The sequence below is a fragment of the Bos indicus x Bos taurus genome, chromosome 3 (assembly GCF_003369695.1).
Source record: "Bos indicus x Bos taurus breed Angus x Brahman F1 hybrid chromosome 3, Bos_hybrid_MaternalHap_v2.0, whole genome shotgun sequence".
Taxonomy (NCBI): Eukaryota; Metazoa; Chordata; class Mammalia; order Artiodactyla; family Bovidae; genus Bos; species Bos indicus x Bos taurus.
Genome location: NC_040078.1, coordinates 99,890,541 through 99,915,165, shown reverse-complemented (window position 1 = coordinate 99,915,165; position 24,625 = coordinate 99,890,541). Strand labels below are relative to the sequence as shown.

The 24,625-nt window shown below is 44.4% G+C and overlaps 1 protein-coding gene across 1 annotated transcript; it reads left to right on the top strand.

Moving 5' to 3' along the window:
• NSUN4 (NOP2/Sun RNA methyltransferase family member 4) lies at nucleotides 1-24,151 on the top strand. The gene is made up of 6 exons (XM_027537381.1): nucleotides 1-336; nucleotides 4,224-4,567; nucleotides 9,948-10,102; nucleotides 13,816-13,976; nucleotides 21,276-21,400; nucleotides 21,983-24,151. Exons 1-6 carry the CDS (start codon nucleotides 244-246, stop codon nucleotides 22,257-22,259), a joined length of 1,155 nt encoding a protein of 384 aa, XP_027393182.1. The 5' UTR covers nucleotides 1-243; the 3' UTR covers nucleotides 22,260-24,151.
• Nucleotides 24,152-24,625: the final 474 nt, after the last annotated feature.

The following is a 24,625-nucleotide window of genomic DNA, read 5'->3' as shown; positions in this document are numbered from 1 at the left end:
TACAGTTTAGAGGGTCGCAAAGAGTCGAACATGACTGAGCGACTAAAAACAACAACAGCAAGAACAACAAAAGATCCCTAGCTGGGCGGGGTTTGCACTCGCGTCGTATCGGAGGGCGGAGCCCCAAGAGAGTCAGCCGTAACGCTCTCCCCTTTTCGTCCACAGTGGGGCACACCACCTCTCCGGAACCTGAGCGTCTGCTTTTGAGGTTCCGGTCGGAATTACAAAGCGGCGCACGACGACATGGCTGCGCTGGTAGTGAGAGGTGTTCGGGACATGCTGAAGCGTGCGGACTTCGCGACGGTCCCGCGGAGACAACGACATAAGAAGAAATGGGTAAGGTCCAGTGACGGCAGCCTTTTACCGCCGCCCCTCGGGAAACTTATCCAGCCCTGTCACATCTCGCACCCTCAGTTCGTTCGCTACTCCAGCGCCGCTGGAACGCTTTGGGTCACCTTTCCCCCACCCTTCAGGCGGCGTGACTAGGTGCCTTCTCACCTCTGTAGTCTTCGCCTCTCGCCGCCTTTTTATTTCGTCACAAGTCTTCGGCTGCCCCTCTAGTTAGGTCTGCGGACTCCAGACTCCGCCCCTCTAAGTTACGTCATCACCTCCGCCCTCATTTTTTCAGTTCTGTCACGCCTCTTGTTTCCGGCACTTGGTTACCTTCCCCTGGACCCCCACTAACCTTTCCACTTCCCTTCCTCCCTTTCCCCCTCCCTCCCCTTTTTTCCCACCCTACCTCCCCTTCCCCCTCCCCCCATGACTTCTTCTCTTCCTTTCCTCCTAGACCTTCCTGCCCCGCCGTCCTCTCCGCTAGGAAAGTGACGTAGTGACTTACCTTTCCCTCCCGGGTTTCTGCTGCCCTCCGGGAGAGGATTCAACCCCATTCCTCACCCTCGAGCTGCCTCTGGCTCCCAGGAAAGGTTATAGCGACCACCTCCAGACCTTTCCCCCAAACCAGGCAAAAGGTTCAGCGACTCCTCCCACCTTATGGGCTCTCCCCACTTGTCCAGAGCCCCTTTCTCTGGCCTCACTTGTAGCCCTGAAATTTCTTCCCTAACCGGCCAGCCCTCCTCCCTGCCCCGACCGATTCTTTCCCGGCCGCCACCGCCCTCCTCCCCAACCCCGCAGGCTCTTCCGCGCCCAGGGGGATGTTTTGAACCCAGTTCTCCACACCTAGGAAGGCCCTCCTGCCGGGAGCCTATCCTGTCGGGTTCGTCCCCTCCAAGTCCTTGTGTTGAGCGGTTCCGCCTTGTGGGATCACCTCCTGCCCGTCAGCGGAGCCCTCATTGCAGCTGGATCAGCCCTCCGAGAACACCACGTCCCTGTCCCCGAGGCCCTTACATAGACCAGCACAGTTACCTCTATTACTATGGTGGATACCCTCCAGCCCTGGTAGCCAACCCGGTGACCTCCCCACCCCTTACTCATGTGCCTTTGGAAACTGGCCCCGTGATTTCACCGCCTCTTACTCACAGGTCCTTGGGAACTGGGCTTGTAATTTCACCTCCCCTTGCCCATCGGCACATGGAAACTAGACCTATAATTTCTCCACCTCCTCAGAGGATTTTGGATACTGGGCCCATGACCTCTACTCTGCTTTCTTCCTGGTCCTCAGGGAGAAGTTACAATGATCCTCCTCTTTCCTCAGCATCTTCCCCACCCACTGACAACTTTTACCATGGCCATGTTAAGCGTCCAGACTCTCATGAACCTAAACCACAGCTTGACCCGACTTTTGGGAGAAATTATTGTGGCTCCCCACTTTCCTCCCAACCAGGCACATCTAGTTGTCCCAGCTCACCTCAGGAGGGCTCTTATCACTATTCCCATCTTCCCCCAGAGGCCCACATACCTGCCCCTGGGAACCCTTACTATGCCATCCACCTATCCCCTGGGAGTACTGGCAACCCCCAGTTACAGGATTCCAGTAAGTCTTGCTTTGAGTCCATTTATTCCTGGGAGACTGGTGGGAGCTCTTACCTCCGAATAACCCCAGGTGCTATGATTTCTGGTCCCACCTGTCCCCAGGAACCACCTCTTCCCCTGTCCTCCCACTGTCCTTGTTCTGCCTTCTTCCCTTCACCTCCAGGCAACCAGTTTATGAATCCACCCCAGTCACCCCCCTGCAGAAGCTGTAAGGAATCCCCTCTCCCTGTGCCCATTTGTCCCCAAGCAAAGTCTCCCAAATCCTCAGAGGTAAAACAACCACATTCTCCCCACAGATGTCACTCCCTGGTCACCGAGCACAGTCCTGACCAGCTCAGCGCCCCCAAGCCCAGCTCCTCTCCTCCACCTCCCTCCCGCCCTTCTGGCGTCTCTGGTCCTTCTTGTATGGTGACAACCATCACAACTTGCTCAAATTCCTGCCCCAAAGAACTTCCCCAAGGGACTACTGCACCTGCTGTGGTTCCTAGAACCCTCAAAACAGTTATCCCTGCTTCCCTTCCCCTTCGCCTTCCTTGTGATCCTATCTTACCCAGTAGTTATGCTCAGACCAGCCCCCGAGGACCCCCCTGTAGTACCCATGTATATTCCATGGTTACCCCCACTCTCGATCCCGGCCTACTCTCTGGTCCCCTCAATCAATGCACAGGTCCCCTTCAGTGTCATAACCAGCCTGTGGTGCCCCCTGGTGGCACTTACGGCACTCCCCGGGGCCCACTCCAACCTCATCGCCAGCCTGTGGTGCCTCCTTGTTCTACCCACATCTATTCTTTTATCCCTTTGAGAACACCCTTTGACCCCCAAAATTTACCCATTGCCCCCAGAGCCCGGGGTCACCTTGATGCTATGCCATGTGGCCTCCACGTCTACTCCATGGCTTCTCGAGACTCCCACAAGGAGTCCTCCCAGATTCCCTACAGCTGTCCTGTGCCTTCAACCAAGAGTTCCAGCTGTAGCACTAGTGCCAGCTGTAGTTCACTTTTGGTTATTAGTGAATGCCAAAGTAGTGACAGCAAGAACATCCACCAAAGCGCAAGTGGGAGCCAGAGTGAGAGTGCCCATTGCCCTAGCACAACTTGGACTCAAAGAAAGACTTTCCATCTTAGCAGAAGTCGGAGTGGGAGCAATAGTACCCAAGAAAGCACAAATAAAAACCGGAGAGAGAGTCCTCTACGTTTTGAAGATCAGTGCCAGAGTGAAAGTACCAGACCTAGCAAAAGTCAGGGCCCAATCAAGAGTGCCCTTCGTAACAGAAGTCGGAGCCCAAGCAAGAGTCCTCACCGTAGCAGAAGGCAGGGCCACAGCAGGAGCCGGAGCAAGACTCGTCCCCACTGTGGCAAAAGTCCGGGGCGGAGCAAGAGTCCCCACCGTAGCAGAGGTCAGGGTCGCAGCAAGAGCCCCCGCCGTAACAAGAAATGAGGGCAGAGAAGGAGTTCCAAGCAACCCAAAAATCTAAGCCAACACAAAACTCATAGACGGTAACAGGGCTGCCAGCCATAGTAAGTATATTCCAGCTGTGGCATCCAGGGCCAACTTGTGGACTCCTCAGCTGAGATCTTTTTCCTCTTTCGACCTATTTCTGTACTCTTCAAGCCTGACTCACGCCCCTCTCTGCGGCCCCCGTAGCAGTCGTTCTGTAAGTCCCCACTTTGATTCACACTTCAAGGTTTCTGTGAGCTCTTCTCATCCCACCTTCCTGGAATCTGGGGACTTTCCCCAGATGACCCTCAGCCCTGTGATACTGAACATTGTGGTGTCAGTCACTGCATGACCTTTAGGTAAGTTACCCTCACCTCTCCACCAAATGTAGAAGGTTGATATTTTTTGTATCCCACTGCACTGTCTCTTGTGGTGCTCATCTAATCTAGGAGATGTGAAAGTGCTTTAGAAAATGGAAGGACTGTTCAGAAAGAAAAAAAATGTCTCCCATCTTTAAATCTGTTCTTTGCCCAGGGCCTCTATAGTTGCTACCAACGTTCTATAGACTCTACTCAAGAGTCCTCTCCTAGGTCTCAAGGAATGCCCTCATTTTTGGTGAACCCCACATGCTATTGTGAGAGCTAAAGTTTACTTTCACAACATGGAGTTAGAAAGGCCGGTTTCCCACTACTTTTCTCATACGCTTTTGCTCTGGCAGGCAGAGGCACGATGCAAAGGCAGGAGTGGGCACTTAGCTGGACCCATGTTTGCCCCAGCACTCTAAGGTGGTGGTGGGCTCAGGCAGTAATGGGATAGTGAGGCCTAGAAGACTTACAGGCCTGTTCTCTTTCTTCCAGGCTTCCACAGAGCCCAAATTTCCTGCTACTCGACTGGCTCTGCAGAATTTTGACATGACCTACAGTGTGCAATTTGGAGATCTCTGGCCATCAATCCGGGTCAGTCTCCTCTCAGAGCAGAAGTATGGTGCACTGGTGAATAACTTCGCTGCTGGGGATCGTGTGAGTGCTGAGCTGGAGCAGCTGAAGGCCAGGGACTTTGTGAATGAAGCTGTCTTCCACAGGGAACCAGAGCCTGAGAATAGCCAAACTGCTGCTCCATCCCCTGCGTCCTGGGCTTGCAGTCCAAATCTTCGTTGTTTTACTTTCACCAGAGGGGATGTCAGCCGTTTCCCTCCTGCCAGGTAGGATCTGGATCGAGGCTGGGGCTGTGCTGAGTGTCTGCCAGAAGTATACAGGAAGAGATGCAGCTCTTGTCCTGTTTAATAGGAATCCTAATATTGCTAATATTTACTAAGTGCTTATACATGTTGGGCCTTACCTCCTTTTGTTCTGTCAGCAGTCCTCTGAGGTGGGTAATATTACTGTTTTTCTTTCATCTTTGAGGAAACTGAGGTGCAGAGAAGTTAAGGTTCTTACTTCTGTAGGTCCTTTAGGTAGTAAGTGGTATAGCTAGTATTTAGACCGAGGCAGTCTGACCCCTGCACTTTGAGGGGTCAAAGTACCTTCACTTTGAGCCTGGTCTGTGCTACTGCCTAAGAAAGGAAAAAAACTTACACTTCTTATATGAGCACTTACTGCACCCTCTCTAGTTAAAATGTGTTATTTACAATTGCTTTCTTATTTTGCCCCCATCAGAGAGAGTAGGACAGGTAACCTCATGATACCAAAGAAGTGGGCCTTGTCTAGGAAATAGGGCTTGCTTAGGAACACAAAGTTAGTACTAGACTGGGGAAAAGAAAGGAGACCTTCCAGACATCTTATCCAATGCTCAGATGTATATGAATTTGAATGAAAAAAGATTCTGTAATGCTAAATTGTGTTTTAGAAATTGAGAAAAGGAGAGCTCAGTGGTAGTTGTAGGATGTGGGAGTTGATATTTGAAGGAGTGTTTCTTTCATTCAGCAAATATTGTCTACCAAATGCCAGGCACGCTAAATTGCACAAGTCACCATGGAACTTGCAGTGTAGTGAGGGAGATAACTGTTGACTATTTATGGTTGTGATAAGTGCTACAGAAGAAAAGTACAAGATGCCATGAAGTCTTTTTTTTTTTTCCATGAAGTCTTATAGTTAGAAGATCTAGTGCTGAGGAAGTGAAATTTAAGCTAAGACCTGAAAATGAATAGGAATTAATAGGTGGCATGGGGTTGGGGATGGGAGTGTGAGGCTACAGAAGAAGTCTGTGCTCTGCTTAGTCGTTCAGTCATGTCCGGCTCTTTGCGACCCCAGTGACTGTAGGTTGCCAGGTTCCTCTATCCATGGGGAGTCTCCAAGCAAGAATACTGGAGTGGGATCTTGCCAACCCAGGGATCAAAGCCAGGTCTCCCACCTTGCAGGCAGGTTCTTTACCATCTGAACCAAATAAGGAAGGTTTTACAGGCTATATGGGATTATGGACTTTTTCTCTAAAAGGAAGAGAGAGGCATGAAAGGGTTTTTTGTTTGTTTGTTTTGTTGTTGTTTTTATTTGGCATCTGGGATCTTAGTTCCTTGACCAGAGATTGAACTCGTGCCCCCTGCAGTGGAAGTACAGAGTCTTAACCACTGGCCACCAGGGAAGTCCCAGCCATAAAGGTTTTAAGCTGGAGAATGATGTAATCAGCTTTGAATTTTAAAAATATCATTCTGGCTGCTGTGTGGAAAATAGGTTGGAGAGAGGCAAGGCAGAAATGGGATTGTAAATTAGGAGTCTTTGCAGTAGTCTTAGCGGCTGGTTTGAAGGAAGGCTGTATGCTTAAGAGAAGTAAGAGATGAGGCTGGAAAAGTACATGGGAAGCCATGTATGGGAATCTTGAATTCCAGGAGCTTGCAGGTTGGGGAAAGGGGAGTTTCTTGGTGGTTGCTTATAAATGACTGGTTGCTTATAAATGGTTGCTTATAAATGACCCAGCTACCAGAGCTGGGTAGCTTTATACCGTGTGCCTTTTATTATTTATTGCTGTAAATGGCCAATATGTGTTCTAGAGAACCACTAAAGAGGGGTTCAGAGCAGAGGAAAGGAATAACATAGAGTGATTATAAGCATGGGCTTTGGAGTTAAGAAAACCTAGGTTTGAATCCTGTCTTCACCACTTACTGATATTAGATATACAGGGCTTCGCTGTTGGTCCAATTGTTAAGGCTCCAAGCTTGCATTGCAGGGGCCACCATGTTGATCCTTGGATCCCTGGTTGGAGAAGTTTCTCATGCCACGAAGTGCAACCAAAAAAAAAAATAAGACATGTGGCATTGGATACCTGAGCCTTGGTTTCCTTATCAGGAAGATAACTTGGAAAGTAATGATAGTAATAGCTGACAAGTATAGCTCACTATGTGCCAGATACTGTAATAAGCATTTGACTTCTGTTAATTATTTCATCCTCACACTAATCCTATCTGGTACATACTCATTACAGATGAGGAAACTGAGGTACAGAGAAGTTGACTGATTTGCTGAAGGTCACACAACTGATGAGCAGGTGGGCTGCATTTGAGATCCAGGTAGTCTGGCTCTAGAATCTGAGTTCTCCTGCCTCATAGGGTTGTGGTAAGAATTAAATCAAATGATGTGTATTAAAAACCAAGTATAGTCCCTGCAATATAACACTTATACATAGTATCTCTTACTATTGATGTTATTGCCATCAAAGTTGTGTTTCAGGAAATTGTTTTAGTCACAGTGAGGAGGGCATAGATTGGAGCAGGGTTAGAGGCCGATTTGAAGGCCCTGGCTTTAGGCAGATCCATGGAGTAAGACCATGTTGTTTTCTAAGTTGCCTGAGGACACTCTGAGAACAGGGGGAAAGCAGATCTCTGTATTTGAATTTTTTCCTTCTTGTCTTGATGGATTCCCTGTAAATCAAGGGGATCTTAACTTCTGGGAAGTTCAAAAATGTATTCATGGAGTCCAGGAACCTCCTGAAATTGAAAAGTTTTTTTGCTTTTCTTTTTAAAATTTTAATTGCAGGATAATCGCTTTACGATGTTGTGTTGGTTGCTGTCATACAACAATGTGAATCAGCCATAAGTATACTGTGCCTTTTTTTTGAAAACAGATATTGTAGCTTTTAACCGATTCTTAAAACTATGAACCACCCCCCCCCCAAAAAAAAGGTTGAGTAATGCTTCTTAAAGAAAGGAATTAAAATAAATTAATAAAAGGAAGGAACTTGATAAGAATGGGTTTTGTGAGCCAGTACAGCTATGATAGCAATTCTATATTTTTCTCTGATTTCTTGTCTTTCTCCTTTGTGAGGTACAAGACACACAGTTTCACAGACAATTCAAGTGTGAAAGGATTGTAGCTCTTGTAGCTGATCCTTAGTGGTACTGTCTCGTGTGTTGTCACATCTTTCTCCCAGAGCTTTCCTGTCAGGGCAGCAAGGACCAAGTTTTCTGTCTCCTTGAGACTGTCCCCAAAGGCTGTCCATGCTGAACTGTGTCTCAGGCTGAATGACTGCACCGCAGTTGCCCTTATGACAACTGTGGGTGAGGAGTCCTTCTGTGACTATCATGTTGTTGTCATCCCCTCTACCCTAATGATTGCTGCCTCTATCTGTGTGTCATTAGCTCTCACTTGGACTCTCCTAACAGCCTTCTCACTGGTGTCTCTGTTTCTAATTTGTTCTTTCTAGCCTACCTAGCTTTCTAAAACTCTCACTAGCCGATCGTGTGATTTTCTTTAAAAAACTTTGGTAACTGCCTACAGGTTATAGTCCAAACTTAATATCTGTTACAACCTTGGCCTCTATTTGCTTTCCAACTTCAATCTCATGTACCTTGTATTTCTCAGTTCAGTTCAGTCGCTCAGTCGTGTCCAATTCTTTGCGACCCCGTGAACCGCAGCACGCCAGGCCTCCCTGTCCATCACCAACTCCCGGAGTTTACCCAAGTTCATGTCCATTGAGTTGGTGATGCCATCTAACCATCTCATCCTCTGTCGTCCTCTTCTCCTCCTGCCCTCAATCTTTCCCAGCATCAGGGTCTTTTCCAGTGAGTCAGCTCTTCGCATCAGGTGGCCGAAGTATTGGAGTTTCAGCTTCAACCCCAGTCCTTCCAATGAACACCCAGGACTGATCTCCTTTAGGATGGACCAGTTGGATCTCCTTGTATATCTACACACCACATTTCTCACCGTGTCTGAAAGAAGCTATGAGTTTGGTTCTGTGCCTTTGGTTTTTTTGTTTTCTTCTGCTTAGAATGCACCTCTTCCCCACCCGACTCCCTTTTTTTAACCTAATGAAAGTCCATTGCTTCGTCCAAACTTAAGTCAGATAATTTTAACTCTGACAGGCACAATGGATGGCATTCTTTTCTGAACCCAGAAAGAACTTTGTATCTCAATATGTAACCTAATAAAACTGAGTTCCTACCACACGCCATTCACTGTTTCAGGTGTTGGAGATGTTATAATGAACAAAACAAGACGAAGTCTCTACCTTCACTCTAATACGGAGAGAGAGAAGGAGAAAAATACACACACACACACACACACACACACACACACACACACCCCTATACTTACAAAGTGAATAATAAATACTTTAAAGATAGATGGGAGTTCAGTTCAGTCGCTCAGTCGTGTCCGACTCTGCGACCCCATGAATCACAGCATGCCAGGCCTCTCTGTCCAACACCAACTCCCGGAGTTCACTCAAACTCACATCCATCGAGTCGGTGATGCCATCCAGCCATCTCATCCTCTGTTGTCCCCTTTTCCCCCTGCCCCCAATCCCTCCCAGGATCAGGGTCTTTTCCAGTGAGTCAACTCTTTGCATGAGGTGGCCAAAGTATTGGAGTTTCAGCTTTAGCATCATTCCTTCCAAAGAACACCCAGGGCTGATCTCCTTTAGGATGGACTGGTTGGATCTCCTTGCAGTCCAAGGGACTCTCAAGAGTCTTTTCCAACACCACAGTTCAAAAGCATCAGTTCTTCAGCACTCAGCTTTCTTCACAGTCCAACTCTCACATCCATACATGACCACAGGAAAAACCATAGCCTTGACTAGACAGACCTTTGTTGGCAAAGTAATATCTCTGCTTTTGAATATGCTGTCTAGGTTGGTCATAACTTTCCTTCCAAGGAGTAAGCGTCTTTTAATTTCATGGCTGCAGTCATCATCTGCAGTGATTTTGGAGCCCCCAAAAATAAAGTCTGACACTGTTTCCCCAACTATTAGGGGCTGCTATTTTCAGATAGAGTGGTTAGGGCATACCAGTGCTTTTTTGGTGAGGTAACTTTCGCGGAGGACCTGAAAGAAGTGAGGAAGCAAATGAGGTATGTTTGGAGGAAATATGCTGCGTGCAGAAAGCAGAACAACTACAAAACAGGAGTATGCGTAGCTTAATTAAGGAATAGCAAGATGAGTAGTGTGGCTGGAATTGGGTGAGTTGATTTCTGTTTTAAAAGGCTGGCTGCTATGTAGATGAATGAGTGAGTGAGTACACAACTGAGGGTGGGTTGGAGAAATGAGTTTTTGCTGCATAGAGCTCAGTAATCCCTGAGGGTATGGACTTGAGACCTTGGCTTCCAGTGGGTCTCCTGACTTGGCCTTTCATTCTAAGGTGGTCTCTTCTCTTCTAGGCTTGGCAGCCTGGGTCTCATGGACTACTACCTGATGGATGCTGCATCCTTGCTGCCTGTCCTAGCCCTTGGCCTGCAACCTGGTGACACCGTGCTTGACCTGTGTGCAGCCCCTGGGGGGAAGACACTAGCATTGCTTCAGACTGGCTGTTGCCGTAAGTTAGAGGGCTGTGTCTTGAGCAGGGAGGGCTCCCCTCCCCTCCCTCCCCCAGTCAGGGGCTCATTGAATATGATGAGCTCTCTGGTCCAGGTCAGAGGTAGGGGAGTACTTGCTAAGCTGGTTTGTTTTTTCTGTTTGCAGTGACTTCCTCTCTTTCTCTGTCAGGTGGCCAAGGAAGACTGCCAAGCAGAGCAAGGTCTTTGAAAGCAGATTAAAGCAAAGCCCTGATTAATCTACCACATGACACTTTTCACCCCTCTGCATCTTTTCCCTTTGTCTATAAGTTCCATTTTCTTAGCCTGACAGCTAAAATGATAAGATCTGGCCACAGCAGTCCTTTAGAGCTTTAATATGTCATTATTCCCCAGGCTTTATGTGCTTCAGCCATATCCTGCTACTCTTTGTTGCCTGAATAAGGCTCTACCTTTGCTCATGTTACAGATTCTCTGTGGAATAGCCCCATCCTATCACCCTCTTAACTCTCAAGCCTCAGCTCAAGTGTGCCATCTCCAGGAAGTCTTCTCTCATGATCTCTGCTGGCCAGCTGCGAAGTGTGTCCTCTGTCTCCTGTGCTCTCACACTCTGGGCATCACCCTTGAAACAGTACATTAGCCTTGCATCAGAGGATAATGGGTGTACATGTTCTTTCTCCCCAAGATAAGGAGTTCCTTGAGGACAGGTCTAAGACTTACTCAGTAGTATAGCTCAGCCTGGGCCTTGTTCATTGTAAATGTTCATTTCAGCCATCCATTTGCTGACATCCTGCCTTAATATAAACAGTACTTTTATCTTGAGAAAGATTCACAAGGAGGCTGTGATTTTTATTTATTCATTCATTCATTTCTTGGCTGTGCTGGGTCTTTGTTGCTGTGCATGGACTTTTTCCAGTTGTGGCAGTTGGGGTCTACTGTCTAGCTGCTGTGCTCAAGATTTTCGTTGCCGTGACTTTTCTGGTCACAGAGCATAGGCTCTTGGGTTCATGGGCTCAGTAGTTATGGTACACGGGCATAGTTGCCCCGTGGCATTGGAATCTTCACCCCATGACCCCTGCGTTGGCAGGCACATTCTTAACCACTGGACCACCAGGGAAGCCAGAAGGGAGGAGATGGCTGTGACACTGATCCTGGAGCTCAGCCAGGCTTCTCTTGCCATAGCCTTTTTTATTGGGCCTGGACCCTTCTTTTCCAGTTCTTATCAGCCAACTTGCACAGTTTGAATTAGCTTCCAGCCTCAAGGTAGGCCCTACAGGTGATTCAGAGAGGTACTACATTTGATTTCCACATTCTGGAAGTCCAGAGGGAATGAAGAAATGTTGATATGGCTTAATGGGTCCAATCACCCTAGGCTGGGCTATGCTGATCTGACTGACTGCTGTGAAAATTCATCAGAAGGGGGAATGGATAAGGTGGAGTTTCTTGGATGAGGAGGAACTAGAACTCAGAAGAGGAAGAAGGGCCAAAGAAGTAATTTAGAGTTGCTTTTCTAAAGGAGTTAGAGATAGGCCCAGAACTGGAACCCAGATTTTCTCTTCTCAATTGATATCCTGCTGCAAATTCTTCTTGAGCAGAGAATCCAATTTTGACTTCTTTGAGTGCCCTCAAAAATTAGGACATATTTCTTTGTGGGGAGACTAAAGTGGTTCACTCACTAGATAAAAGTATGTACTCTCTAGTTCTTCACCACAGTACCCACTGCTCTCTTTCATTCCTTGACTCCGAGGCCAGGTATCAATTGCCATTTATTATTAAGCTCACAGTAATATTTTTCTTAGAGCCAAGAGTGAAGTGAAATATTTCTCAAACTCGTGTCTATCACAGAAGGGAAAGTGAAAGGTAGATGGTGAATCATTCAGGTTTAGGCTTGGTTGTATACAATAGAAAACTCAACTAACTGACTTAAAGAAGAAATGTTTATTCTTCTCTTACGTATGAGAGCTGGAATATAGGCAGTCCAGGACTGGCATGGAGGCTCCACAGTTATCAGGGTTTCTTCTTTCTTTTTGCAACCTATTTTATTGCTGTCTTCCATCCTCAGGATTGCCTCATGCCTCCAACATGACTGCTTGACTACTGGAATTCCAATCATTACATTCAAATTCCAGGCAGGAAGAAAAGTCTGGACAAAAGGGGCACATCTCCTGATTGTATCAGCTTCTTTTTATTTATTTATTTTTAATTTTTTAAATTTAATTTTGACTGTACTGGGTCTTTGTTGCTTGGTGGGTTTTCTCTCATTGCCACAAGCAGGGGGCTACTCCCTAGTTGTGGTGCACGGGCTTCTTACTGCAGTGGCTTCTCTCGTTGAGCACAGGCTCTGGGGCGTATGAGCTTCGGTAATTGTGGCACATGGGCTTAGTTGCCCCTTGGCATGTGGAATCCTCTCAGATGAGGGATCAAACCCGTGTCCCCTGCATTGGCGGGTAGAATCCTAACTACTGGATCACCAGGAAAGTCCCTGTATCAGCTTGTGTTTTTTATATATAATTTTTATTTATTTTTGGCTGTGCTGGGTCTTTGTTGCTGCGTGGGCTTTTCTCTAATTGCAATGAGCAGGGGCTACTGTCCAGTTGTGGTACGTGGGCTTCTCATTGCGGTGGCTTCTCCTGTTGCACAGCACGGGCTCTAGGGCACACAAGCGTCAGTAGGTGCAACCTGTGGTATTAGTAGTTGCGGCTTCTGGACTCTAGAGCATAGGTTCAGTAGTTGTGGAGCTGGGGCTTAGCTTCTCCATGGCATGTGGGATCTTCCTGGACCAGGGATTAAACCCATGTCTCCTGCATGGCAGGTGGATTCTTTACCACTGAGCCACAAGGGAAGCCCTGTATCAGCTTCTTTTAAACATCTTACCAGAAGTCCCACACAGTAATTCTGCCTACAACTCACTGACCAGAACTTAGTCTTATAGTTTTACTTAGTTGTAAAAGGAGGCTGGGAAATGTAGTCTTTTGGGGGATATTGCTCCCCTCTCTCTCAAATAAAATTGGAGTTCTGAAACTAAGGAATTGTTGTTTAGTTGCTCAGTCATGTCTGACTCTTTTTTTCCTCATGGACTATAGCCCTTCAGGCTCCTCTGTCCATGGAATTTTCGAGGCCAGAATACTGAAGTAGGTTGCCATTTTTTTCTCCAAGGGATCTTCCTGACCCAAGGATTGAACCCATGTCTCTACGTGTCCTGGATTGCAGGTGGATTCTTTACAGCTGAGCCGCTGGGGAAGCCCATACTAAGGAATAAGAGTAGAATTTAAATTGCGGGTAAATAATATGTAGTATCTACCAAAGATGAAGAGAAATGTATATTTCAAGAAAGGTGAGAGAGCATATTTTTTAAAGAAATAAATGTTTTAGCCTAGTCTGCTTTGTTTATTTATATAACCTTTCTGGACTAAGTTGGTGTTTGCCTTTGCAGCCCCCACTCCAGAGTGTCTAGTACTGTGCTTTGCATATAATAAATGTTTCTCCTCCACTTGCCCCTGCCTTGGGGGTCTGCGTTGATTGGCTGTGCCTGAGAATTTGTCTGACTCTCCATCGGCACCGTTGCTGGTGGGATGCTTTGTTGTGCAATGGCCTCTGAAGTTTCTTTATACCTGCAGGCATAAGATGTTCCTACTACCCAGAATGTTTATAGATGCAGTGCAATTCCTGTTAAGAGTCCAAGGGCGTTTTTTTACAGAGGTAGAAAAAAACAATCCTAAAATTTATACTCCCACAGGCAATCTCGCTGCCAATGATCTCTCCACGTCACGAACGAGCAGGCTACAGAGGGTCCTTCACAGCTATGTGCCTCAAGATGTCAGGGATAAGAATCGAGTTCGAGTCACATCATGGGATGGCAGGAAATGGGGAGAATTGGAGGGGGACACCTATGACCGGGTGAGTGATTCCTTACCTGGGACATCCAGCTAGCCAAACCTGGCATTCCCTCCTGGTGCTAGGCCCTGATCGGGTAGGATCTAGCCATATGTATTGGAAGATGTAGGGCTGATTGTGGACCTGGCCAACTCTCTCCTTAGGTGATGTGATGAAAACAGCCATCTGCAGAACTGTCAGTTCAGCTTAGATGACTGCCTGCTATCTTGATTAGAGGGAACAAAAAGAGTTTGAACCTGTCTGGCTGGAAAAAAATTAATTAGGCTTATTTTATTTCACTACTCACTTGGCTGCACAGTAACCCTCATTAAAGTAAGTATGATTAAGCTCATTTTATTTAGTTTTGAATATTTATACAGTACATGATGTAAAATGCAGAAGGCTCAATATGGTATCTGGAGAAAAGTGTGTTTTCTTCTTAATCCTGTCTCACAGCTGTCTATTTCCTCTCCCTACATATTGTCTGTATTTTCTTCTGTATCCCCTTAAAATATTTTCTTTGTGTATATACAAATATAAATGTGTATATAAAAAATAATAGGAATGGTAGTGTATCATGCTTACTATTCTGAACTTTGTATTTTTTTTTAGTTAATAATATGCCCTGAAGTCAAACTTTTGGTTTTGTTTTTGGAGTATGATTGCTGGATAACAGTTTATATGTACTTAGGATATTGACAGAGGTTACTGAATCACTCCCTGTGAAGGCTAAATCAGTTTCACTTCTACTGGTAATGAATAAGGGCACTATTTCCTCATATCCTGCCACCATTGGAGTTATCCAACTTTTTGGTTTTTGCGGAAAGTCATTTTACATCTTTAAGTTATTTATATTTTCTTTTATTTATTATTTTTTAAATTCTTATTTTTATTAGAGTATAGTTGCTTTACAGTATTGTGTTAGCTTCTGCTTTATAGCATGGTGAATCAATTATAGCATGGTGAATCAGTTGTATGTATCCCCTCTTTTTTTAGATTTCCTTCCCATTTAGGTCACCACATACCATTAAGTAGAGTTTCATGTGCTCTACAGCAGGTTCTTATTAGTTATGTGTTTTATACATAGTAGTATATATATGTCAATCCCAGTCTCCCAGTTTATCCCACCCCCTCTTCCCTCCTGGGCCTCCCTGATAGTCAGTTGGTAAAGAATCTGCCTGCAATGCAGGAGACCCCAGTTCGAATCCTGGGTCGGGAAGATCCACTGGAGAAAGGATAGGCTACCCACTTCAGTATTCTTGGGCATCCCTTGTGGCTCAGCTGGTAAAGAGTCTGCCTGCAATGCGGGAGACCTCAGTTCTTTTCTTAGGTTGGGAAGACCTCCTGGAGAAGGGAAAGGCTACCCACTCCAGTATTCTAGCCTAGAGAATTCCATGGACTGTATATGGGGTTGCAAAGAGTCAGACATGACTGAGCAACTTTCACTTTCACTTTCCCTTCCCTCCTTGGTATCCGTAAGTTTATTCTCTGCACCTGTGTCTCTCTGCTTTGCAGGTAAGTTCATCCATATAATTTTTCTAGATTCTACATGTAAGTGATATTTTATTTGTTTTTCTCTTTCTGACTTACGACACTCTATATGACAGTCTCTAGGTCTATCCTTGCCTCTGCAAATGGCACAGTTTTGTTCCTTTTTATGGCTGAATGATGTTCCATTGTATGAATATATATATGGGAAGATTCCCCTGGAGAAGGGCATGGCAACCCACTCTAGTTTTCCTGTAGGCTTCCCAGGTGGCTCAGTAGTAAAGAATCTGCCTGCCACTGCAGGAGAGGAGGGTTTGATCCCTGGGTAGGGAAGATCCCCTGGAGAAGGAAATGGCAACCCACTCCAGTAGTGTTGTCTGGGAAATCCCATGGACAGAGGAGCCTGGCAGGCCATAGTCCATGGGGTTGCAAGAGAATCTGACATGACTTAGCAATTAAACAACAATAACAGTATATATGTACAACATCTTTATTCCTTCGTTGATAGACATTTAGGTTGCTTCAGTGTCTTGCCTATTGTAAATAGTGCTAAATGAATATTGGGATGCATGTGTCTTTTGAATTATGGTTTTCTCTGGTTATATGCCCAGGAATGGGATTGCTGGGTCATATGGTAGTTCTGCTTCCCAGGTGGCTCAGTGGTAAATAATCTGCCTGCCAGTGTCGGAGATACAGGAGAGGTGGGTTCAATCCCTGGGTCGGGAAGTTCCCCTGGAGAAGGAAATGGCAACCCACTCCAGTATTCTAGCCTGGAAAATCTCATGGATAGTGGAGCCTGGCAGGCTACAATCCATGGGGTCACAAAGAGTCGGATGCGACTGAGTACACACACACACACACAGAGTAGTTCTGTTTTTAGTTTTTTGATGAACCTCTATACTATCCTCCATAGTGGCTGCACCAATTTACATTCCCACTAACAGTGGAGGAGAGTTCCCTGTATTTTCTAATCGGCACATTCTAAAATTATTTATTTAAAATATATACTTCTAAAAATATAAAATATATGTATACAGCTATTGCCTCTGTGTTGTCATCTGACGCATTTTTCCCTTCTGTTCAGTTCTTACCATCTTGCCTCAGCCACTCTAAGACATGGAAAGAAAGACCAAGGCTTATAGAATCTTGGATAGCTTGAGAGACCTGCTTCCCATCTGTGTAGGAATCCCCTATTCAACCTTTTTGGCATACAGGCAGCAGAGTAGAGGGAGCATGACCTCTGCTGTCGACCTAACTTGTTTTTGTATCACAGAGGTGCCACTTATTGACTTTGAGACAGCTGCTTGATCTCCGTGAACTTCAGCCTCTTTGTTTATAAAATAGAAAATGATTATTATGAGGATTAATAATGAGCATATCCAGGGAAAGTGCTCAGTACATCAACTGGCTATGAAGATTAAACAGGTAGTAGCCATCATCATTATTCAGCTTGTGTTTGCATACTTTTGGTGACAGGGGCTCACTCAGGTTTTGTGTTGAACACCTCTGCTATTAGAAAAATTCTTTCTCTTACTGAATTAAAATCTCTAGATTTTATGGTATATGGCTGAGTTCAAGGATTCTAGAGTCAGACTGCTTGGTTTGGAATCCTGGCTCCATCACTTACCAGCCAGAGAAGTTAACCTTTCAGTTTAAACTTCAGTTTCTTCCTCTGTAAAGTAAGGATAATATTAATGCCTATCCCATAGGTGGAGATTAAATAGAATGCATGTAGAATGCTCCTGGCATATAGAAAGCATTTAATAATATTGTCATCATCACAGTCCCTTTTATTTTTATTATTTCCATTCATTAATTCTAGCTATGCCTTCTGTAACAATGCGCTGCCTCCCATTTCATGTGAAATGGAACATTTCAGACAAACATTTCAGATGTTTGTCTGAAGCATTTCAGATGTTTGAAAACAGCTTTAATGTCCTGAAGATGTCTTTGTTAATTTATTCATTGAACAAATAGTTGTGTACCACATACTGTGTTAGGCAAGTGTTAAGCACTTCAGATTCAAAGAAGAATACTATCTCAGGACTCCATACACTCTTGGTAATTTCGTTTCTACCCCAGCTCTACCTGGCCATCAGCTGGAGTGCCAGAGCTCCTTATTTTCATGGCAAGATAGACCTACCTGTCTTCCCACTTAACAGCTTCCCTTTTATATATGCCGCATTTATACCTTTTCCAATCTCTTTATATTTAGCCTTATTAAATAACTACCCTTTAGATATGTCTCTCATATACTCCCTAGAATTGGGTTTTGCTTTTTGAACCAATCTGAAAATTTTTCTCTTTCAAAACAATTAATGTCCCTGATATATTTGGTTTTGGCTCTGTCAAAGTATTTACTGAGTTTGTTTTACTTACTGTTTCTTTCACTGTGTAATCTCTTAAATTTTTTTTTTATTTAGGAAGGTTTATATTTTAATTCTACATTCAGTTCAGTTCAGTTCAGTTCAGTTCAGTTGCTCAGTCGTGTCCGACTCTTTGTGACCCCATGAATCGCAGCACGCCAGGCTTCCCTGTCCATCACCAACTCCTGGAGTTCACTCAGACTCACATCCATTGAGTCAGTGATGCCATCCAGCCATCTCATCCTCTGTCGTCCCCTTCTCCTCCTGCCCCCAATCCCTCCCAGCATCAGAGTCTTTTCCAATGAGTCAACTCTTTGCATGAGGTGGCCAAAGTACTGGAGTTTCAGCTTTAGCATCATTCCTTCCAAAGAAATCCCAGGGCTGATCTCCTTCAGAATGGACTGGTTGGATCTCCTTGCAGTCCAAGGGACTCTCAAGAGTCTTCTCCAACACCACACTTCAAAAACATCGATTCATCAGTGCTCAGTCTTCTTCACAGTCCAACTCTCACATCCATACATGACCACAGGAAAAACCATAGCCTTGACTAGACAGACCTTTGTTGGCAAAGTAATGTCTCTGCTTTTGAATATGCTATCTAGGTTGGTCATAACTTTCCTTCCCAGGAGTAAGCGTCTTTTAATTTCATGGCTGCAGTCACCATCTGCAGTGATTTTGGAGCCCAAAAAATTAAGTCTGACACTGTTTCTACTGTTTCCCCATCTATTTCCCATGAAGTGATAGGACCGGATGCCATGATCTTCGTTTTCTGAATGTTGAGCTTTAAGCCAACTTTTTTACTCTCCACTTTCACTTTCATCAAGAGGCTTTTTAGTTCCTTTTCACTTTCTGCCATAAGGGTGGTGTCATCTGCATATCTGAGGTTATTGATATTTCTCCCAGCAATCTTGATTCCAGCTTGTGCTTCATCCAGTCCAGCGTTTCTCATGATGTACGCTGCATATAAGTTAAATTAGCAGGGTGACAATATACAGCCTTGACGTACTCCTTTTCCTATTTGGAACCAGTCTGTTGTTCCCTGTCCAGTTCTAACTGTTGCTTCCTGACCTGCATACAGATTTCTCAAGAGGCAGGTCAGGTGGTCTGGTATTCCCATCTCTTTCAGAATTTTCCACAGTTTATTATGATCCACACAGTCTTTTTAATCCTGCCAACGGGCATGTGAAAAAATGCTCAACATTGCTAATTTTTAGAAAATGCAAATCAAAAATACAGTGTGACTTCACACTGGTCAGAATGGCCATTATCAAAAAGTCTACAAATAATTGAGACTTTCCTGGTGGTCCAGTGGTTAAGACTCCATGCTGCCAATGCACGGAGTGCAGATTTGATCCCTGATCAGGGAACTAAGATCCCACATGCTGTGTGGCATGGCCAAAAAGATTAAAAAAAAAAATTGTCTACAAATAATAAATGCTGGAGAGGTTGTGGAGAAGAGAACCTTCTTACATGGTTGGTGGGAATATAAATTGGTGCAGCCATTATAGAAAACAGTATGGAGGTTCCTTAAAAAACTAAAAGTAGAGTTGCCATGGGATCCAGCTATCCCACTCCTGGACATATGTCCAGACAAAACTATAATTAGCAGCATTATTTACAAGAGCGAAGACTTGGAAGCAACCTAAATGTCTATTGACAGATGAGTGGATAAAGATGATGTGATACATATATTAAATGGAATATGCCTCAGCCATAAAAAAGAATGAAATAGTGCCATTTGCAGCAACATGGATGAATCTAGAGATTATCATACTAAGTGAAGTAACTCAGAGAAACACAAATCACTTGTAAGTAGAATCTTAAAAAAAAGATACAAATGAGCTTATTTACAAGATGGAAACAGATTCACAGGAATAGAAAACAAAGTTATGGTTACCAAAGGAGAAAGAGGGATGGGATAAGTTAGGGGTTTTGGATTAGTGGATGCAAACTACTGTATGTGGAATAGATAAACAGGGTCCTGGGAGTTCCCTGGTGGCCTAACAGTTAGAATTCCGGGCTTTCACTGCTGTGGCCTGGGTTGAATCCCTGGTCAGGGAACTGAGTGCCCACAAGCCACACAGCACAGCCAAAAGAAAAAGGAACAAGGTCCTACTGCATAGCACAGGGAACTATATTCAATATCTTATAATAGAAAAGAATCTGAAAAATAATATATATGTGTTTGTTTGGTTTTTTTACTGAATCTCTTTGCTGTATACCAGAAACTAACACAACGTCATAGGTCAACTATACTTCAAATTGGAAAAAAAAAAAAGAAGCCATCAGCTTCAGCTCTGGAATGCCTCCTTGGATTTGTACTCCTGGTTTTTCTTTGGCTTCTACGGATTTCTCTAATTTTCTTTGAGCTATGCATTTAAAAATATTGACTTTTTAAAATTATTTTATCTATCCTTTTTAGGTATTTTGTATTACAAGGGTTTCAGGAAACAGAGGGTATTGTCATGTGGTTTCTAAACATCCCAGTGACCCTTCTCTGAGCTTTCCTATCCCTTCTCTGAGCATTCTTATTTAATTAACATCTCTTTTTCTAAACGCTAGTCCCATCACATTTCTTGAGATATGACCTGACCAGAGTACAAGGTAATCATTTATCTTACTCTGTGTGTGCTATATCAATTCATGTAGCCAAAGAATGCATCAGAATATTGAACTCTGGGTCATTACTAATTTACATGGAATTTCTGCTTAACTGAAAATTTACAGATCTTTTCCATAGATGATTTTTACTTTTTTGAAATGTAAATATAGGACTAGTTTTTGGGGGGAGGTCAGGGGCTCTTTTTGTTTTGTTTTGCTGCCCATCAGAGTAGGCTTTTAATAAATAAATGCATGACTTTGTTTATTTTTGGCTGTGCTGTGTGACTTGTGGGGTCTTGGTTCCCTGACTGGGGATCAAACCCAGGCCCTGAGCAGAGAAAGTGGGGAGTCCTAACCACTGGACCGCTGGAGAATTCCCCAATAAGTGAATGACTTTGCATCTCTCACTTTAAAACTTTTCCATGTTGAATATGACATTGTTTTAGAATAAGATAATTTTGAATCCTGATCCTGTTACTCAGTGTATTAGGTACCCTTTGGGCATTATATCATCTGTAAGTTGGATGTTTTTATTCAAATAGCTAGGGACAGAGTTAAGGACAGAGCTCTGAAACACGGAAGACTTCTTTTTAGGTTGATATCAATTATTTAATTACAATTATTTATATGTTGGTTTTGGTTTTTTGACCAGCCATAAGTATACCTAGATGTACTATTTCCCCACTCTTTATTTCAGAGTTGTCCACCAGGTTAAAGTGAGAAGCTTTGTCAGATACTCTGCAGTTGGGGGATGGGCCAGGGGAGCACTCTGCTGAATCCTCCAGGTCAAGGGACTAAACTAGCCCTGACCTAAGGAAGAGGAGCCTGTAAGGAGCTCTAATTCTCGCCCTTTTACACTCCTGGGCAGGTGCTAGTGGATGTGCCCTGTACCACAGATCGCCACTCCCTTCATGAGGAGGAAAACAGCATCTTCCAGCGTTCGAGGAAGAAGGAGCGGCAGATGTTGCCTGTGTTGCAGGTGCAGCTTCTTGCGTGAGTAACAGATTTACAAAAACCCGGAGCTTTGGGAAAGAGTGATCTGGGAGTCTGGGGTGCTGGAAGCTGTTGCCAAGACCATCACCCATAGAAGGGTTTTCTGTTTGGGAATCTGCCTGAAGGAGACAAGCATCACAGGATGGTCTTCCTCTGGGACATAAAAACTCTATGTGGTAGAAATACATAGCAGGATGGACTGCACAGATTGACTTTTACCTCCAGGCTAACCCCTAACCCCATGTCAATGATTAACACAATTTTGAAATATGTACTGAGGTCAAGGCTCTGTACAGCTGGGATAAGAACTTGGTTCATAGCCAGTATCAGAGTTTGGTCTATAACTGGAGTCAAAGATCAGGTGACTGTTTGAAGACAGCTTTTGGAGGAGAGCCCATGGAGTAAGGTTAGGTTACTCTCTGCTTTGAGAACAGCTTTTCAGATAATGTCATTGTGGAAGGCACACAGAGGCTAACACAGTCACCCATCCCACAGCTGGCTCCCCATCCTTCCATCTTCTGTTGCCCTTCTGCTTCTGGAAAGCTCATTAGTCACTGCCACTCTCTCTCTCTCTTTTTACAGGGCTGGACTCCTTGCCACCAAACCAGGAGGCCACATTGTCTATTCTACCTGCTCACTTTCACATTTACAGAATGAGTATGTGGTGCAAGGCGCCATCGAGCTCCTGGACAATCAATACAGCATCAAGGTTCAGGTGGAAGACTTGACTCACTTCCGAAAGCTTTTCATGAACACGTTTTCTTTCTTCCCATCCTGCCAGGTTGGGGAGCTGGTAATCCCAAACCTCATGGCCAATTTTGGGCCTATGTACTTTTGCAAAATGTGTAGAATGACTTAGCATCGCCCTGTTCCTGAAGTCCTGGTGTAGGAAGACTGGGTGTACTCTTGTGGAGACCAGTGGTAAATCTCCATCCCATTCAAGTCTTTCTATAGATGGTTTTCAGCAGTAGGAAGGAGGAGTTTTTCTGTCCTGCTGTCCAATTGTGGAGCATCAGCAGGTTTCTAACTCACTTATTACAACCCACTTCCAATCCCTACGCCCCATCTTTGAGCCTGTACTAAAGGTTCCTGCCCCATTAGGGGTTTCGGAGGAGGAACCAGTATGTTGTAAACTTGGGAAGAAGCATTTAGCCAATAAAATTGTTGAAGCTCCATCGAGCTGGGGCTAAAGTTGGGGGGGTCTCATGTCAGTCCAAGTTTTGTTAGTACCTCTTGTACCAGGTGCTGCTACTGAGCACTAGCTCTCAGGTACCCAGAGTCCAGGACCTCAGCCTGGTTATAGGCCTCTGGTTACAGAACCCCTCTCACACTTGAGATGAGTTTTGCATGATAAGTCTTGAGCAGTTGAAGTACCTACACAAGCCTGCCAAGTTTCTCCATATGGCCCATGATCTGATTTCAGGAACAAGTAACTGAAAATGTTAAGCCAGTGCATTATAATCTGCTTACTTAACATCAAGAAGGCTCTCCAGAGCCGAATAATTCAGGCATCCTCCTACTATCAACAGCACTGTTGCCCAAATCTGGCTGGGAAGCTGCTTCTGCCTCAGGCTGTGATACTCTCTTGTGTGTTTCTTCCCTTGTTCACTCCTCTAGTAAGTATTCCTTGAGCTCCTGTATGACAGGTGGCCAGGGAACTGCTGGGGATGTATGCTTGGGACTGTGGGAGAAAATGAGGCCCCTTCATTCTTCAGAATGGCAGCTCTCTGAGCACCTAGGAATTGCCTAATGTCTTATTTTGTTATCTTCAGGTTTTTTTTGCTGTTGTTGTTCCTGGTCCACGACTGAGCTCTGGTGCTAGTTCTCTGGCTAACCCCAAATCCCTCAGAGCTATTCTCCCAGCATCACAGGCTCTCACCTCACACAGTGTGTGTTTGGAGCAATATTACATCATGTAATGCCTGACTGTTAGTTGTGTTGTTTTTGTAACTTTAGCAAAAGAAGGCAGTTCTTTAAAGGTAGGGATATTAAAAATTGCTTATGGTCACTTGCAGATACTACTTTTTTTATTAAATTTTTTTTCTGAAAAACTGATTCTTGCATGGAAGAGGATTCTTCCTACTTTCCTTAACCCTTCTCTTCCTCTTTCTGTCTCTCCTTTTGTTCTTTAAGCCTTTCCTGCTAATCCTTGTTTGGGTATTAGAGGTGTCAGCTGAGAAGGATTTTAGATGAGGTTAAGCCTTCTCCCTTCTTGGAATTTGCATCGTAACTGAGGGCCCTGAAAGATCTTTCAGACTCAGAATCAAGTAAAGCTAGGAAGATGGAGCTCCAGGAAGTAGGACTCTAATTAGCTTCCATGTGTGCTGTTTGGTTCCTGCCTGCTGTTTACTCAACATTCAGTACTTGCTGAGGCTTGGAGGCCTTAGGTGCCTGGGTTTCTTCCCTTGGCCTCCTGGGTAGCCAGTCTGGTGCTAATTAAATGCTAAGCAGTGATAATTCAAGGGGATAGCATCTCCTGCACTTGGGGTCGAAGTCTATTTGGGGACAGAGAGACGCAGATAAGAAAAGCAGAGATCTGCTTTGGAAAATAGTTTATCTCCTATAATTGAACGTTTACCTACAACTCACTTATTCCAATATTAGGGATAAATCCAAGAGAAACTCTTACATGTACATCAGGAGATACATACAAGAATGTTTTCGTAGCAGCCCTGGTCACAAAAGCAAACCCAAATACCATGAGCAAGAGAGTGGACAAATAAACTGGAATGTTCACACAGTGGAATATTATACTGGTTTCGAAACAAGTGAACTACAGTGACACATAACAATATGAATGATTCTTAGCAATAAAATATTAAATGTTTAGTCCCAAAGATTAAATGTAGCATGATACTTAAAAAAAATTTCTTTTTTTGTTATTATTTACACAGAGTATAATTTATCAGTACTAAATGTACCATTTAAATGTGTTTGATAATTCCTTATAATAGTATAACCATCATCACCATAAAAATATAGAAAACAATTCCATCTCCTAAAATGTTTTCTTGTGCTCCTTTGCACTTAATTCCTTTCCCTAATCCCTGGTTCCAGGTAATCACTGATCTGCTTTTTGTCACTGTAGTTTTGCCTATTTTAGAATTTCACATTATGGAAAAGAGTTGATTTACAGCTGGATTGGAAAAGCTCTGTCTATCTATCTGGATGTCTGGTTTTTCACTGTTGGCCCAGATAAAGGCATTGGTATTTCTGTTGTGCTAT

Excerpts from the sequence above, each read along its gene's own strand:
- NSUN4 (XM_027537381.1), top strand. The coding sequence starts at position 244 with ATGGCTGCGCTGGTAGTGAGAGGTGTTCGGGACATGCTGAAGCGTGCG. Across the intron at positions 10,103-13,815 it reads GCTTCAGACTGGCTGTTGCC|GCAATCTCGCTGCCAATGAT; the intron begins GTAAGTTAGAGG and ends ATACTCCCACAG. Across the intron at positions 13,977-21,275 it reads AGGGGGACACCTATGACCGG|GTGCTAGTGGATGTGCCCTG; the intron begins GTGAGTGATTCC and ends ACTCCTGGGCAG.